General features: G+C 48.6%; 1 protein-coding gene across 1 annotated transcript in view; it reads left to right on the top strand.

Annotated features, from left to right (window-relative positions):
* The first annotated feature begins 1145 nt into the window (after positions 1-1145).
* HUNK (hormonally up-regulated Neu-associated kinase) overlaps positions 1146-18462 on the top strand; it is a 131248-nt gene continuing 113931 nt past the window's right edge. Inside the window, exon 1 of the mRNA XM_032277044.1 lies at positions 1146-1648. Within this exon, the coding sequence (XP_032132935.1) occupies positions 1391-1648 (258 nt within the window). The 5' untranslated portion in view covers positions 1146-1390. The remainder of the gene's footprint in view (positions 1649-18462) is intronic.

Genomic DNA, 18462 nt, shown 5'->3' with positions numbered 1-18462 from the left:
TCACAAGACTCTTCATTTTCGGTTTGAGAAAACGTTCTGGATCCTGGAGAGGGTATCCAGTGTTGTCAGGGCAGCTGCAATTGTTTATGCGATGAGCACAGTCACAGCGCTTGCAGAACAAAAGCATCGAAGAGCGGCGAACGCCGGTCCACCTCCTGCAATCACGGGCGTCATTTCAATGGAAGGCAAAGAAGGTGTAAGCTACAAGCAGAGGCAGCAAACGCCCTGGTTCCTACGTTTCTGCTGCTACTATTACCGCTGTGGCTGCGCCTCCTCCAGCACAGCCATCCAGGCTGCGTGCGAGCCCGGTCGGACGCCGGGCCACCTCCCCACCCTTTCTTCCAGCCATCCATCTATCCTTCCACCCCAGGTCCAGGGGGCCCTACTGCGTGCCGGACTCAGGACCAGGCTCTCAGCCCGACCCACAGTCTAAGGAGTTCGAGAGCCTTCCCCCTTCCCCCTGCCCCGGGTGGGTGCGCCCAGTGGGGAATTTCACCGCCGAAAGGTCCAGAAAACCCAAGCCCAGATCCGGGCGAGAGGCGCAGCCGGAGGCTGCCAGACCTGGGCGGCCCGGGAGCGCGCGCCTCCGAGGCCGCGCAGGGTCCCCCCGCCTGGCGCTCAGGTGGCTCCTCCGTCCACTCCGCCGCTCCCCTCCCTGGGCCCTCCCCTCTCCAGCGAGGGTCGAGTTTGACTGTGGCGCGCGGGGAAGGAGGGGCTACGAGGGATTTGAAAGTGCACGGGCTGCGGAGTGGAGATCGCATCTGTTCCCGCCGCCCGCGACCGGATTAAATTTCTGCAAATTCAAACTGAATGGGGCTTTCTTCTGCTGCCTTCCAGAGGGCGCCTGCAGCCCGCCGCGCGCTTCTCTCCGGCGGGAGCGGCCGTCCGGCGCAAGGCTAGGAGCGATCGCGCTAGCCGGACCCGAGCCCGTGCGGGCCAGACGGCGGCGGCGAGGCGGAGGCTGCGGAGGCGCCCAGGCTCCCAGAGCCAGGCACCTAGGCATCCGGACCCCGGGACCCAGGCGCCGCCGGACCGCGCCCCACCCCGCGCGCCCGAGCAGGGCGACTGTCATTAGCCTTCTGGACGGGACCCAGGGAGGGATCCCAGCGTCCTGAAAGGGGCCCGGGCGACCCTCCGAGGAAGAACTTTTGGGGGCGGGGTCCCCGGTCCCGCGTCGCCCGGGCGGCCGCTATTGTCTGCGCGCCTCGCTTGGCGGCGCAGGGGGCGTGATCGCGGCAGCCCCGGGCGCGGGGTGCGGATACCCGGGCGGGGCTCGGCCCAGGGCGGCGGCGGGAGCAGCCGAGGGAGCCGCGGGAGCCGAGGAGCCGGAGGAGGAGGAGCTGCGAGCGCGGGAGCCGAGCCGGAGCCGCGCGGGCCGCGGGCGAGCGCGATGCCGGCGGCTGCTGGGGACGGGCTCCTGGGGGAGCCGGCGGCGCCGGGGGGCGGCGGCGCGGAGGACGCGGCCAGGCCGGCGGCGGCCTGCGAGGGAAGTTTCCTGCCGGCCTGGGTGAGCGGCGTGCCCCGTGAGCGGCTCCGCGACTTCCAGCACCACAAGCGCGTGGGCAACTACCTCATCGGCAGCAGGAAGCTGGGCGAGGGCTCCTTCGCCAAGGTGCGCGAGGGGCTGCACGTGCTGACCGGGGAGAAGGTGAGTCACCCGGGCGCGTAGGACTGCGGGACCCGGGCGGGAGCCGGCGGCCGGAGCCCCGCGGGGAGCACTGCGCTGGGAGTCCCAGTGCGCAGCCCCAGGCCGGCGCCTTCCCCTTCCTCCCGGCTTTCCTCTTGGGTTAAAAGAGGGGTCGGGCCAAACGCGAGCTCAGACCCTCGCAGCCTTTCCCGAAGGGCGGTCTGGGGTCAGCTGTCCCGGGGCTGGGGGCTGGGAGGGGGCGTCCCGCGCCGCCGTTCTGTTCGTGGAAGGGCGCCGCCTGGCGGACACCAGCGCGTGGGGCGGGATGCGGCCCCCCTGCCCTCCAGGCCGGCCGGGGCGGCGGATCCGTGGCGAGGCGGGAACCCGAGCTAGAGGAGGTGGGCTCTCATGTCGGGGGCGGGGGAGCAGGAAAGCTAACAGCCAGCCTGAGGGGGAGCTTAGAGTCTGATCCCCGTTCTGTGCTCCGAGAGGAGGTGGGGGAAGGCTGAGAGCCTGCATTCCTCCCCACCTGTGGGCTCCAGCAGCTAGGTAATTTTTCGTGCTCAGAGGAGGGTTTTTGCCTCTGCCCCCAACCTGTCCATCCCTCAACCTGGGCTCCTCTCCATCCACTCAAGCCTCCCACCCCTGCCTCCCGTATCACACACTGTTCTCATGCCCGCCGTTCTCATCCCCTTCTCTTTGTCCCCCCAGCTCCTCCGTGCCCTCCAGGCTCAGGGTGGGAGCTGCAGTGAAGACTGGCAGGAACAGAACGACAGATACACCCCCAGAGACTGGGAGATGCCTTCTTGTCTTTCTAGAAGAGGGGAAAGGAAAGGGGACCTCCCCGATACTGAAAGGGGCACGTCTCCAGCTTTGCTGGAAGTTAGATGGTCGTGAACCCTTGCCAGGCGAGGGGCAGGTAGATGGAAGGTGTAACTTAAAACTGTGAGAAGAAACCCAAGAGGTGGTGACTTGTTTTTGAGGCTGGGTCACTGGAGGCTGGGAGCTGCCAGGAACTGAGCTAATCCAGGCTGGAGCTGCCCCAAGCTCCTGTCATGTTGGGCTCAAGACTCCCTCCAGGCTGGAGGTGGCTCAGCCCCGGAGGAGGACCAGCTCCTTTGTGTGGTCCGTGGGTCAGGGAGGTGTCAGCCGAACGGAGGGAAGGGGGGAGTTCAGGATTCCCAACCGAGCAGGTGGCCTGGGAGCTAAGCCCTGCCTTCTGACCTGGAGGCCTCTGCCTAGCCTGGGGTTGCCCTGTGAAACCCCTGGTCACAGGGTCAACATGCCCTTCCTGCCTGTCCCCAGCCTCACCCACCCCACCTTTGATTTCTCTTCCATTTCCCCACTTGGTCTTGAAGCTTCTTGCATGTGCATGCAGGTGTCCATCACCCTTGTCATTTTCCCTGTACCCCTGCAGCCGTTCTGAGGCACCCCTTCATTGTGGGCAAGTGGGGTTAGAGTAGTTTTTAGAAGTGCCTCCTGCCTGAATTCCCATGCAAAAAGAGAGCGTTCAGTATGAACTTGAGTAACTCTTCAAAGAAGAGGGAAAAAACCTCCAAACCTCGTCCTAGTCCGCAGGGAGTGAGGCACACTTGACTCCTCTGTTCCATCCGATTCGAAGCGAGCTGCCTGACTTCCACATTGCGCGTCCGTTCAGGGCGCGAGGATGCTGCGAGGCCACACAGTTGGCTAATTAGAGTGAGCGCACTCCTCCCGGCCCTGTGTAAATTCCTGTTGGCACTGGCGATGGAAGTTTATTTTCCTTGGAAACGTATAGGATTCAGTCTGGTCGTGCATATTTCCTCTCTAAACATAACAGAAAGAGGTGAGTCTTTATGCTGACAACGTAATGGCAAACACTGCGAGTACGTTCTTTTCACCTGGCCTGCTGCAGACTTCTGGCTTCTCTCCACTTTCCTGTGTTGTGCTGTGCCTCCGGCTCTGTCTCAGTGCATTTTTGCACCATAAAACTCTTGGCCTTGGCTGAACTGCCTGGGGATGGATTCAGAGCTCAGCCAGTGCTTGGGTTCTGGAGCTCTGTGCTTGGCCCCGATGGGAACCCCCACATGCAGGGAATTCCTTCCCAAATAAGATTCACTGGAAGAGACTCGCTGCTCCTGAGGCCTCCACGCACCTTTCCCTCTCATCTTATCTTTCTTAAATGATGAATCTCGTTTCAGTGTTGCAATAACAGGAGATGTTAATTAGATGTACAATTATTTCCCTGGATCCACTGATGGATCGCGGTTAAGGATGGTGGTTCTTTTAAGGTGGAGGAGGAGGCAGGGGAGAGATGTCTGTGTTGAAAAACTTGGTTTTCCTAGGATGCTCCTCTCCAGCGGGGAGGACCGGCGCTCCAGGGATGGCAGGCATGGGGAGAAATCTGGATTTTAGTTCACTCAATTGCTTGCTTTCAAGAAACAATGGCGTCATTCATAGCATTTATCTCCCAAATCCAACACCTTTAATGCTTAACGAGTAGATTTGGGCTTTAGCAGATTGTAGGGATTAAAATGTGTGTGTGTGTGCGCGCGCGCGTGCACGTGTGTGTGTATGTGTGTGTGCGTGTGTATGTGTGTGTGCGTGTGTATATGTGTGTGCATGTGTATGCGTGTGTATGTATGCGTGCGTGTGTGTGTGCGTGCGTGCGTGTGTGTTCGCGCGTGAGCTTGACTCTGGGAAGGATTACTAAATTAAAATGAGTCCCCATCCACACTCTAGTTTTGGGTATTGCCTAACTAAAGCCAAAAACAAAGATGAGGGCAGCTTCTGGCTATTTGTAACCTGAAGTTCTTTTAAACCTTGAGAGGCTAAGAGGGTTTTGGCCTGGGGAAAGTTTCCTCCAGTGAGTAGAACTGAGGAAAAGGAGGTCAGTAAACCTCCAGCGTCCCTCACTGTGGGTGACCCAGGGAGGCCTCTCTCCCTTATTACGTCCTCTTTTCTTGAGGTGTGTACATTTTGGATTTAGAACTTCCCTTTTCTCCTGTCCTTTCTTTTTAGTTTTAAACATTTTTTTGTAGGGAGAGGGGTCTCACTGTGTTGTTACTCAGGCTGGTCTTGAACTCCTGGCCTCAAGTGATCCTTCCACCTTGGCCTCCCAAAGTGCTAGGATTACAGACATAAGCCACCACACCTGGCCCATCCTTTTATAAAGTATACATTCCACATTAGGAGGGGAATGAAGTCATTAATAATGTAGTGAGAAGTACTCCCAACCCATGTGGAGCGAAAGGATTCAGGGGAGCTTGTCTTTGAAAAATCAATCCGTGACAAAGCTGAAAGAGGGCATAGAGAAAGGGAAGTTGAGAGGGCACCCCAAGTTTGGCCTGCTTCATAGCTGCATTCTCAAACTGTGCACTTGGTTTGGGGTGATTTGTGCTAAAATCTGGGTTATTGCTGGTTGAAGGCATTTAGTACAGGGTGTGTGTGTGTGTGTGTGTGTGTGTGTGTGTGTGTGTGTGTGTGTAGTGTGTTCTATTTTGACTTGGTTACTTTTCTAAAAAACTTTGGGTGAAATCTTTCATGGTTTGCTGGGAATCACTGTCTGAGTCCAGGTGACAAAAGGAGCCAGTGTTTTTCTGACGTTTCCTTTCAGGTTTCAATCGGATCTCATCAAGAGGCTCCTTTTGCCACCACTGCCTGTAGGACAGTCTTTTGCCTGCTTTTCCTCTGAAGTTGTTTGTTTAGAAGTCATTTGAATCTAGATGGCCCTTTTACTGCTTGTAAAGAAAAGATGGCTTAAGGCTGAGACCTAATTTTCTCCTCCTTTGAGTTAATGCAATCTCTGTTAATCTGGCTTTAAAAATAAATAGTTCACTTGGCCCTGTGAAACTCTTAATAGGTACCTTCTCAGTCAGGGCCGAGTGTCTTTGACCAAACCTAAGTTGATGATTAGACCAGAGGAAATGATCACAAAGCCAGATTCTGGAAAGTACCATTCTCTGGCTTTGAGACAAAGAGCAAAGCCACGAAGCAAGAGTGTGGGGTCATGACTTTGAAACACCTGGAGTGGTTGTGCTTGCAGACCCTGGAATTGGTTCATGATACCTATGAGAGGCATGGTCTCTGGCACATAACGGGTGCCCCCCCAGCCCTAGCCCCCAACCAGACAGAGTGACTTGGGAGCTGCTGCATGGTCAGATAATATTGCCTATGGACAGAAGAAGGAAAGTGACTTACAGAAAATGGAAGTGAGGCACAGAAACAGGTTGGATGTGGTGGCTCACGCCTGTGATCCCAGCACTTTGGGAGGCCAAGGTGGGTTGATCACTTGAGGTCAGGAGGTCTAGATCAGGCTGACCAACATGGTGAAACCCCATCTCTACTAAAAATACAAAAATTAGCCAGGCGTGGTGGTGCGCGCCTGTAATCCCAGCTACTTGGAAGGCTGAGGCAGGAGAATCGCTTGAATCCAGGAGGCGGAGGTTGCAGTGAGCTGAGATCGAGCCACTGCACTCCGGCCTGGGTAAGAGAGTGAGAGTCTCAGGGAAAAAAAAAAAAAAAAAAAAAAGAGAGAGAGAGAGAGCTTAAGATTTTAAATTTCCATAAACATTAAGCTTTAAATAGAAACAACTTAGAAAACACTTGCAATGATTCTAATAGAGACATAAATAATGTTTGTAAGGAATTAGTAAAACAATGGTCCTTTATTGTCAGCAACATATTTAGATTAATTCCTTAGAAGTTTGGTTTAGTGGCCAGGAGCAGTGGTTGTGAGGCCGAGGTGGGTTGATCGCTTGAGGTCAGGAGTTTGAGACCAGCCTGGTCAACGTGGAGAAACCCCATCTCTACTAAAAATACAAAAATTAGCTGGGTGTTGTGGTGCACACCTGTAATCCCAGCTACTTGGGTGGCTGATGCATGAGAATTGCTTGAACCCTGGTGTTGGTTCATGATACCTATGAGAGGCATGGTCTCTGGCATGTGACAGGTTATTACATTTTGTAAAATATTGATAAAAATTAAAAAAAATAGTTGGAAAAATCTTAATTGAGAAAAATGTAGGTACATCTCAGGTATCGAGCTAGTGTTGCGGGCAGGCAAACTACAAAACAAGAACGGACGGTCTGCGCCGCTGTTACCTTCTTTTGGAATTGAGTCTCACTGAGAGACTAAGTTGAGTACATAAAATGATAGGTTAAGTTGTTGAAATCTCTTGTTCTAACCCTGGGTTAAAAAATAATAAGCCTGCTTGTCACTTCCATTGGAACTATTTTTAGGCTAAGAGTAAGGTTTGCCTGCTTAGTAAGTTGCCAGTAATCATGCTTAGAGCACGACAGTGCCAGATACCTGGAGTGAAGGAGTTACTAAAAATACGATTTACTATGTTTTGCCGAGCAGGAAATATGAGTAATCTTAGAGGTGGCCTTTTGGCAGATCTGTTTTTAGCAGGTATTTTTGAAACAAACAGGTGTTAAATCCTGTATTTTTGAAGTGCTAGAAATTTAGGGGTAATTGCTCTGAGGAACAAGAAATGCTTAGAGAACTGGAAATTCCTATTAATCCTTGGCAGGGACTTCTTGGCAAGAAGGAGACATTGGCGAAGCACCTGCTCGGCGTGCCCTGTGTGACAAGGCAGTGCCTGTAATTTCGGAGATTGCATTCTGCAGTTGTGGGCGGGTTCTTTTGAACTTCCTGCTCTGCCTCATCTTTTTGAAGTACTTCTGAATGATGGAAATTGGCACGTACGGCCTGGTTCCTAGTGTTCATTGATACAGGTCCCAAGGACTTCAAAGGGTGCTTTGAGTCAGCACAACAGTAGAGAAATGGTGCCCACAGAGAAGAGTACAACCCTACATTTTCTCTGCAGGTGTTGAGTCAGCGCTGTAGCTACCCGTGCACACCAATCCGACTTCGGTCTGTGAGACTATAGAATTCTGCATGCTGCCAGAGATGGCAGGTCAGCGTGGCAATCATCTGTCCCAGGGTTTATCTGCCCAGAAGGGGTGGGGAGTGGCAGCCATGTGCCCCCAAAGAGAGGGACAGGTTCTCCGTGGGAACGTAGCTTGGGCACAGGGTATCATTTGCCCTGGGACATGTATTCCCTCTGTCGATTATTCATGGTAATGGAGAGACCTGCTTTCTTGGCTAATTGAAACCCATAGATAATCCCCAGGCCTTATTTTAGCTGATGGGTGAAACCTCTTTTGCCAGTCAGCCCTGGTCTAAGTGCTGACCTGAATTGCATTTCACGCTTTCTGATAGGAGGTGCCGCTGGGTGGTAAGATGACCAGCAGGAAGGAGCTGGAAACACAGGGTCTGAATAGTCCCTGAGCAGGGGGATGCCTCTGTGAATTCGAGAAAGCTGTTTCCTCTCCTCCATCATCAGCACCAGCCCAGTACGACAGTGTTTTATGGTTTTTTTCAGGGTCTCCCTCTCGTGCACATTCTCATTAGATGCTTGCAGCAGCCCTGGGGGGTATCAACCAGCTTGCTGGTGTTCTTGCCTGCATTGATTATGTAGAAGGGTGCCCTGAGCAGAGCTTCTCTCTGACTTTCTCTATTAGTTTGCTAGGATGGTTCTAACAAATTACCACATACTGGGTGGCTTCAACAAGATAAATTTATTCTCTCACAGTTCTGGAGGCTAGAACTCAAAACCGAGGTGTCGGTAGGGCCGAGACCCTCAGAAGCCAAAAGAGGAACCTTCCTTGCCTCTTTCTAGCTCCTGGTGGTAGCCGGCACGCTTTGGCATTTTTTGGCATATGACGGCAGCACTCCAATCTCTGCATCTCTCTTCACATGATCTTCCTCACTCTGTGTGGCTCTTCTGTCTCTTGATCTCTTCTGTGTCTCTTTATAAGGACAGCAGTCATGGGATGTAGGTCCTCCCTAATCCAGTATTGCCTCATTTTAACTCGATGACACCTGCAAAGTGCGTATTTCTATTTCCAAAGAAGATCATATCCACAGGTACCAGGGGACTTGAAGGTATCTTTTGGGGGAGCATAGCTCAAGCACCAGCACCTTCTTAGGCTGTCAGTACAGGTTGTGGCTGATTTCCAGGCAAGCAGATCCTGGGAAGGAGATGAATGTGCTTTTAGGGATTACTCTCAGAACTGACATCTGCAAGGGAAGGGGCAAAGCAGCACTGGGCAGAGGGAGAAGCTGGGCTCCAATGCCGCTCTCAGCCAAAGCCCCTGCCCATGCCATGGTGAGTGCTGGCGCTGAGCTGGTCTTTCAGAGCTGTCCAACTTGGGATGAGAGGACTGGGCTTTATATTTCTGCATGGGCCAGTCTTTGATGGGGGCTGCCCAGGTAAGGGGCATGGCCTTGGACAGGACACTTGCTGAGGGCGGTTCCTGGGGAAAGCTCACAGCTTTGAGAGCCTGTGTCTGGGGGAGTCAATTCTTCAGCACTGATGTGGAATCGGGGGGTGCAGCCCAGCATTTGCTGTTTACTGAAAGAGACAGGGTTAGAGCCCAGGGCTCTTCATCTGAGTCCAAGCTGGTGCCATAGAAAAAGTGGGCACCTTTTCCATGCCCACTTTGGATATGAGTATTCATCATTTCCATGTGTTGGTATCAAGTCCTCTCATCTCGTTACCTTGACATATACAAAGTATGGCCAGGCACGATGGCACATGCCTATAATTCCAGCACTTTGGGAGGCCGAGATGAGTGGATCACCTCAGGTCAGGAGTTCGAGACCAGCCTGGCCAACATGGTGAAACCCTGTCTATTAAAAATACAAAAAACAAACAAAAAAAACTAGCGTGTCCCAGCTACTTGGGAGGCTGAGGCAGGAGAATCGCTTGAACCAGGGAGGTGGAGGTTGCAGTGAGCCGAGATTGTGCCACTGCACTCCTGCCTAGGCAACAAGAGCAAAAATTCCATTTCAACAACAAAACAACAATAGTAACAACAATGAAATATACAAAGTATTGCTAGTTGCCCTAGCCAACATTAGCATTTAGTCCTTCTGTCTATGTATGTTTGTACCCATTAGCCACCTTCTCTTCATGCTGCCCTACTTTGCTGCTTGATTGTGGTCTCTCACCCTGGAATGAGGGAGCAGCCGGTGTGGCATCTTATTAGCAGATTCTGTGTGCCACACACTGGGAAATATTCTGGCCTCAAGTTTCTGTTTGGTTAGAATCCTCAGGGCCCTGTTGTGTTTCTTGGAACTTAACAAGGTTGAAAGCTCACTTTATATGCTCTATGGGTTTTTCCTGAGAACTCTGGGGCAACTGAGAGTTGGCCAACTTCAGAGACAGTAGCACTTTCCTGGGAAGAGACTCTCCCTTCCCCATCACTCATGAGTGACGGGAAAAGTTGTTGAAGGAGTTGTGGAAATTTGGATTTTTGACGAGTAGAGTAACAGTTTGGGATATTCTCATGGACGTAAAGAACCACTCAGGGTAGAGCCATCTGTTAACATCCTCTTAGCACTGCTGGTGCTCACTCTGCCCTAGCTATACAACTTCTAATCACTGGGTTCCTTCTGGTTTTTAATCATCTTTGTGTTTGCAAGATGCATTTGGTTAAGTTTTGGAATCAGTAATACAGACACATGGTCTGAAATTCAAAGGTTCTGAGAGGGTTTGCAGTGAGAAGTAACTGCTTCTTATCTGGGCTCTTCAGTTCCTGGGTCTTTCCCTGAGGGGTCACTCCTCTTTCTAGTTCTTGTGCATCTCTCCAGAGATACCCTATATGCATACAGACCCACATACATATTTGTAAATGCGTGGGTATGGGGAGATTTTTCTTCTTTTATTGATACATAATATTTTACATATTTATGGGGTACATGTGAGTGTTACATGCATGGAATGTGCAATGATTAAGCCAGAGTATCGGGGTATCCATCACCTGAGTATTCATTTCCATGCGTTGGTATCATTTCAAGTCCTCCCTCCTAGTTACCTTGAAATATACATAGTATGGCTGCTAAATATAGTCGCCCTAACAAACATTAGAATTTAGTCCCATCTATGTTTGTTTGTACCCATGAACCAGCTTCTCTTCATCCATCCCTCCCACCCACCAGGGCAGATGTGTTTTTAAACTGTACATGCTGTTCATTATCTTGCTTTTTTCACTTAGCAATATGTCTTGACCATCCTTCCCCATGACTACGACTTCTAGAGAATTGCCTCACTGTTTATGCTACTTAATTATTGCATAGTAGTAGTCATTGTGTGGAGGTATCATGTTATCAACGGACATTTAGGTAGTACATAATTTTTTTTTTTTTTTTTTTGAGACGGAGTTTCACTCATATTACCCAGGCTGGAGTGCAATGGTGCGATCTCGGCTCACCGCAACCTCCGCCTCCTGGGTTCAGGCAATTCTCCTGCCTCAGCCTCCTGAGTAGCTGGGATTACAGGTTTTTTTTGTTATTCCCAAAACATACTGCAGTAAATATACATGTTCATTTGTCACTTTGTAAATGTTTCCAGTGTATCAGAGGGTCAAATTCCTAGTTTTAGGCCAAAAGGTATGTCTGTTTTCTTTTCTTTTTTTTTTTTTGAGATGGAGTCTCAGATGCTCTGTTGCCCAGGCTGGAGTGTAGTGGCATGATCTTAGCTCACTGCAACCTCCACTTCCCGGGTTCAAGCGATTCTTCTGCCTCAGCCTCCTGAGTAGTTGGGACTGCAGGTGCGTGCCACCATGCCTGGCTAATTTTTGTATTTTTAGTAGAGGTGGGATGTCACCATATTGGCCAGGCTGCTCACAAACTCCTGACCTCGTGATCCGCCCACTTCGGCCTCCCAAAGTTTTGAGATTACAGGCATGAGACACCATGTCTGTTTTGACTGTTGATAAGTTAACCGGTATGTCTGTTTTAACTGTTGATAAGTACTGCCAAATTGCCTGCCATAGAGGTTGTCAATGTATAATCAAGTTTATAACCCTCATAATTTATAAGGGTTCCCAACTTGTACCTGATATGGGAGTGTTTGATTTTCCACATGCCAGCCAACAAGGTAGTCTTTTTGATCTTTGCCAATCTAGTGTATTAAACATGAAATCTTGTTTTATTTATCGTTTCTCTTGTTTAAAGGGAGTTGAGTATATTTTCCTACCTTCTCAACTGTTTGTATTTCATTTCTGTTCATTGTTCATGTCCACTTCCCACTTTTAGTTTGTGTTTTTGGCCTTTTGTGTATTGATTTATAGGAGCTCTTTATATATTAAGAACATTAGTCCTCTTTGAGTGATATATTTTGCAGTGTCTTCCATCTTCCCTTGTTCCCCATTATCCTTTCTCTTTTTCTTTGTGGTTCTTGCCATTTGCAGAGGTTATTTCTTGGATGTTCATGAACTAGAGAAGGATAATTGATAAGCTTTGGAGGTCTATGGAGCCCTGTCAATTGTGTACATGTAAATCATATTTCTGAGGAGAGGGTCCATGGGTTTCATCAAATTCTACATGCAGTTATTTACCTCTAAAATATGAATAGCCACTGCTTTGTTGCCCATCCTTGTTGGCTCCGCTGACTAAATGGAGGTTTGCAGATTACTGGGCTAAGGGTTTGGGTCACCTTGGTTTGTTAACACCAGTGCCCACTGGGCTAAAGCTGCAGATTATATACACTCAGCCTAGGCAGGTTGGTTCCCCAACCATGACCCTGGATTAAGCACCCTTGATTCTGCCCCCACCCTTACCATACCTGGATTGCAAGGGAGAGGCATGCCAGTGTGTGGGATGACCTTTGGAAATCTTTGACTCTTGCTGGTTTATGTAAGACAACTGTGAATCTATGCCCCATCATCTCTTCATGGGAAACGTGGTACAATTTATGGTGGATGGTTGCTGTGATCAGAATGTTTGTGTTCCCCAAAATTCGTTTGCTGAAATTCGAACCTCCAGTGTGATGGTATTTGGAGATGAGGCTTTTGGGAGGTGATGAGATCTACCCTCATGAATGAGATTAGTGCCCTTATAGAGGGTGCCCAATGGAGGTTGCAGTGAGCTGAGATCGCACCATTGCACTCCAGCCTGGGTGACAGACCATGACTCTCTCTTGAAAAAAATTAAAAAAAAAAAAAAAATGGCCGGGCATGGTGGCTCATGCCTGTAATCCCAGCACTTTGGGAGGGTGAGACGGGTGGATCACTTGAGTTGAGGGGCTCGAGACCAGCCTGACCAACATGGTGAAACCCCATCTCTACTAAAAATACAAAAATTAGTGGGGTGTGGTGGTAGAGACCTGTAATCCCAGCTACTTGGGAGGCTGAGGCAGGAGGTGGGGTGGGAGGTGGAGGTTGCCTTGAACAAAACTCTGTCTCAAAAAAAAAAAAAAAATAAATAAAATAAAATAAAATAAAGGGCGCCTGAAGGAGCTTGTTTGCCTTTCCACCATATGAGGACTTGGTGAAAAGGTGCCATTTCTATGAGGCAGAAAACGGGCCCTCATCAGACACTGGATCTGCTGATGTGTTAGGCTTAGACTTCCCAGCTCCAGAATTATGAGGAATACATGTCTGTTCTTTTTTCTTTTTTTTTTTTTTGAGACGGAGTTTCACTCGTTGCCCAGGCTGGAGTGCAATGGCGTGATCTTGGCTCACTACAACCTCCACTTCCCAAGTTCAAGTGATTCTCCTGTCTCAACCTCCCAAGTAGCTGGGACTACAGGCGTGCGCCACCACACCCGGCTAATTTTTGTATTTTTAGCAGAGACGGGGTTTCACCATGTTGGCCAGGCCGTTCTTGAACTCCTGACCTCAGGTGATCTGCCCGCCTCAGCCTCCCAAAGTGTTTGGATTGCAGGCATGAGCCACCGTGCTGGGCTAAATTGTCTGTTTTTTATAAGGCATCCAGTCTATGGCATTTTGTTAACACCAGCCCAAGCTGACGAAGACAGTGGTTGAGAAGAAAGAGAACGGGAGAATATCGAGGGAAATGGTATTCCCACTTTCTCTTTCAAGGAGCAAGAGCCACGACGCAACTTGGACACAAAATGCATTGAACCAAGTATTCATACATTAATGGCTGTGTGTGACGGTGCACCTTGGGACTCTTTGAGGGGCTTTGTCTATTTGAGAAGCCCTTTGAGGAGCAGCCCTGGTGGGGCCCACAGGTGGGCCCTGCTGTTGGAATTCCAGTGGCCTCACCCTGAGGACAGTCTCTGAATGCCCTGTCCCCTGTCGCTCTCTGCCCCTTCACTCTGCTTTGTCCCTCCTCACCACCTGGACTGGCTTGCTAGGGCTGCCATAAGAGTACACCACAGACCTGGTGGCTGGAACTGCAGGCCTTACCGTATCTCATTCTGGAGGCTAGAAGTCCAAAATCAAGGTGTCGGCAGGGCGAGTCCTTCTGAGGCTGCACAGGAAGGATCTGTTTCACGCCATGCTCCTTGGCTTAGCCATGGGGCTGTCTTCTTCCTGTGTCTCTTTTCATCATCTGTCCTCCACGTGTGTCTGTCTCTGTAGTCAAATGCTCCATTTTGATAAGGATACCAGTTCATATTGGATCAGGGCCCACCCTAATGACCTTACGTTAACTTGATTACTTCTCTAAATACCTCATATTCAGGGCACTGGGCGCAGTGGCTCACGCTTATAATCTTACCATTTTGGGAGACCAAGGCAGGCAGAAGACCTGAGGTTAGGAGTTTGAGACTAGTCTGGTCAACATGGTGAAACCCTGTCTCTACTAAAAATATAAAAATTATCTGGGTGTGGTGGTGCACACCTGTAATCCCAGCTACTTGGAAAGCTGAGGCATGAGAATCGCTTGAACCTGAGAGATAGAGGTTGCAGTGAGCTGAGATTGCGCCATTGTACTCCAAACTGGGAGACAGAATGAGACTGTCTCAAAAACAAAACAAAACAAAAAACACCACATATTCAATAAAGTACTGAGGTACTGGGGTTAGGACTCCAACAGATGAATTTTGAAGAGACATAATGAAACCCTTCACATCACCCGATCCCGTGGCATATACTTAGAGCTGATGTGTTTGTCTCCCCACTAGACTGCAAGCCCCATGAGGAAGAGACCACTGCTCTATCCCCAGTGCCAAGAATAATTTCTGGCATAGAGAAAATGCTCAGAAAATACTTTTTTTTTTTTTTTTTTTTTTTTTTTTTTGAGACGGAGTTTTGCTCTTGTTGCCCAGGCTGAATCTTGGCTCACTGCAACCTCTGCCTCCCGGATTCAAGCGATTCTCCTGCCTCAGTCTCCTGAGTAACTGAGATTACAGGTGCATGCCACCATGCTCGGCTAATTTTTGTATTTTTAGTAAAGACAGAGTTTCACCATGTTGGTCAGGCTGGTCTCCAACTCCTTACCTCAGGTGACCCACCCGCCTCGGCCTCTCAAAGTGCTGGGGTTATAGGTATGAGCCATTGCACCTGGCCAGAAAATATTTTCTGAATGGATCCAAGAATGGTTTGATCTTCTCAAGACATGAGGACAGCCTTCTGGGGGGTAATGTCCAAGCTGGTAGGCTCTGTTCTGCGCTGTTGTTTCTCTCAGTCCTTGCTGCTCTGGGTAAGCCTGTCTGGGTGATGACTAGGTTGAATGGGTTGTCTGGCTGGTACCCTGTAGAAAAATCCTGGCCCCTGAACAGCTGTGCTTTCTGCAGGGATTTAGGTAGGCACCTCCATATCTGAGTGACAGGTGATCAACTAGAACCAGACAGTATTTTGCAGTGTCAGGGGACTGTTAATGGACCCTCGCTCTTTCCTGCAAAAATGTAGCAACACTGCAACAGATGGGAGAAGTTGCTATTTGCAAACATACATTTTTTTGGATGTTTCCCATGGAGATATATGTAGGTTTGGAGTCTGTCTCTTTGACTGTAATTTTTTTTTTTATAAGTTTATTAGTCTCCTAAGCCACATTCCTGCCAAAACATTTTGCAATGCTGCTTGCTTCCTTTGCCCATTTTCTGAGCCATTTGATTCATTCTGGGCTCCCTCCCCGCATCACTGCTGCCATTTTGATCCTCTTCTTGAGTTCTTGTTGTCTTACGTTCAACCCCAAGGCTTTTTGGTAAGTTGTCAGGCCACCTTTCTGCCCTTTTTCAGACACTCTTGTATGGGAAGCTCCTCTCTTTGTCACCACCTGCTCTTTGCCGGAGCTCTGTGTGTGGCAACTTGAGAGTGGACAGCAGTAATGTGTGCCCAGTAAGCACAGATTGTGGTGCCAAGAAGCAAAGGAAACAGTGGATGTTGTAACTGCTTTCAGGGAGCTTTGCCAGCTCTGTTTAGGGATGATAGAATGAAGTTTGGATTCTTAGTGATTCCCTTGTCTACCTGGAGCAGAACAGGGATTATATAACCTTCCAAATCAACAAAAACCTGCAGGAAAGAATTGGGTGCATGGTTTTTGCTTTGACTGTGAGGAGGTCTTACTGATAATGAGAATAATGAACATTTATGGATCTCGTACCATCTGCTGGGCCGTGTTTGGGATGCTTTGCTGCCTAAAACAACTTATTCTTCATAGTAGCCTTTTGTGGCAAGTCCTGTTGTCCTGATTTTGCAGATTAAGATGACCAAACTCTTGGCTTGCTCAGCACTCTCTCAAGTTCAAGGTAGTAAGTCCTGCATTTGGGGAAGCCCGTCAGATAATGTCAAAACCACATTCATCCAGGAAGACATTTCATCAGAGTGTTGGAGTCCGAACTGCAGGTTTCCAAATAAAGGTATTAATAAGCAGCCAATCAGGTCATGAATCAGTGATGAATTAAAGCCCAAAGCTCTAGGCATTACTGGGATCCTTATTGTGGGTAATAATAACTTCCACATTTGGTCCCAGGGAGGGAGGGGTGCCTTTCTCACATATGTAGTACTGGTCTACCATCTTTATGGGTTCACTATGAGATGAGGAGCTTGAGCTATTAATAATATGTGTGTTGTTGAGCTGGGCGCAGTGGCTCATGCCTGTAATCCCAGCACTTTGGGAGACTGAGGCAGGCGGATCACGAGGTCAGGAGTTTGAGACCAGCCTGGTCAAGATGGTGAAACCCCACCTCTACTAAAAATACAGAAAAATTAGCCAGGTGTGGTGGCGGGTGCCTGTAATCCCAGCTACTTGGGAGGCTGAGGCAGAAGAATCACTCGAACCTGGGAGGTGAAGGTTGCAGTGAGCTGAGATCACGCCATTGCACTCCAGCCTGTGCAACAGAGTGAAACTCTGTCTCAAAAAAAAAACAAAAAGTGTGTTGTATGTGCACACGCAAATGTATATGTGTATATATATAATACATGCATATACACAGATGCATATGTGTATTATATATAACATTAAATACAAATTATATAATGCTATGATAAATATAAACACACACGTATACCTTCTTTGTAGCAGACTTCCTCAGTGAAGGAAGCAGTGGGAACCAGTGGCTCCTTCAGTAGCTCTGGGTAGCCTCCGTCTAACTCTAGTACTTCTTTTTTGCGCTGGGGGTTGAAAAATCTACAGGAGGGGAGAGGGGTTTTTGAATCACATGGTGAAGCTGGAAATACATGTCTTATGTAGCACAGTGAACAGTCCCTTCCAATCTCCTTGTGAAACCATCCTCCTATGAGAATGAACACAGGTTACTTATTAAAAACAAAACAAAATACTCAGTGCATTTTCTTTATGATGCAGACGATTTGGAGGTAGACCAGCTTTCCCAAGCCATTGCTTAGTCCTCAGCTGGGCTGAAAAAGGAGATCAGAGGCAAATGGAATGAGGAAATGCCCCAGGTGAAAAGGAAGCTTAGGGAAAGTTAGCTGTTGAGTCTGAGATCAGAATATTTTAGCATTTTATCTGAGCCTACTTCAGTGAAACCACATCCATAAAGATAAGTGTTATTACTTATGTAATCTGGTTTTTAGTTGGAATTACTGCTGCTCTGATGAAGACGTCTAGCTTTCTCAGTGCATTCTTGATTCCCGGTTAAAAATTTAATTAGAGAAACTATTCGATGACTCAGTTCTCAGTTGAACATTTACATTTAATCACACTAATAAAGAAAACTTGTTTTGAAAACATGTCTCAAGGTTTATATAGTGTCATTCCCATAGGGTGACATTTTATTCTATTAAAAGCTAACATTTGTGAGAAGTAGTTGCAATTTCAAGGCCAATTTGACGTAATAAAATTTGAATTTCTCTCTGGAGGAAAGGTGCTGGTTGGCTATTGTACTCCCACCTAATTTATTACTCTGAGATGCTTTTTCCAAGATCAAGAATGAGCTTTTTTATCATAAAGGGCCATTAAAATAGCTGAGAAAGTACCTGAGAATGTGTGAAGTAACAAATAGTTTCTTTCCAATGTTCAGACTTAGAATTATGTCCTCCAGATTTCAAAAGGACATATTACTCAACAGCACATTTGTTTTTAAAAAGTCTAACATAGGCCGGGCGCGGTGGCTCACACCTGTAATCCCAGCACTTTGGGAGGCCGAGGCGGGTGGATCACGAGGTCAAGAGATCAAGACCATCCTGGTCAACATGGTGAAACCCCGTCTCTACTAAAAATACAAAAAATTAGCTGGGCATGGTGGTGCGTGCCTGTAATCCCAGCTACTCAGGAGGCTGAGGCAGGAGAATTGCCTGAACCCGGGAGGCGGAGGTTGCGGTGAGCTGAGATCGCGCCATTGCACTCCAGCCTGGGTAACAAGAGCGAAACTCTGTCCCCCTCCCCCCCCAAAAAAAAAAGTCTAACATAAATCAGTGTTTTTTCTATCATCAACTCTAAATATTTAAAAAATAATTTTAAGTATTTTTGACCAAGCATTAAGAATTTTAAAGTTCTTTAAATCAGTTAAGTCACAGTTATATTCTAGAATATTTGAGATTTTTAACAGATCAAAAGAAATCTTGGGCTAATAGTTGATAGTTGCCATCTAAATCATGACCACATATACATACTTTTTTATTGTCAACTTGGCC

This window comes from Sapajus apella, unplaced genomic scaffold (genome assembly GCF_009761245.1).
Source record: "Sapajus apella isolate SASKATOON/1434 unplaced genomic scaffold, GSC_monkey_1.0 scaffold8, whole genome shotgun sequence".
Taxonomy (NCBI): Eukaryota; Metazoa; Chordata; class Mammalia; order Primates; family Cebidae; genus Sapajus; species Sapajus apella.
This window is presented reverse-complemented; position numbering and strand designations above follow the sequence as displayed.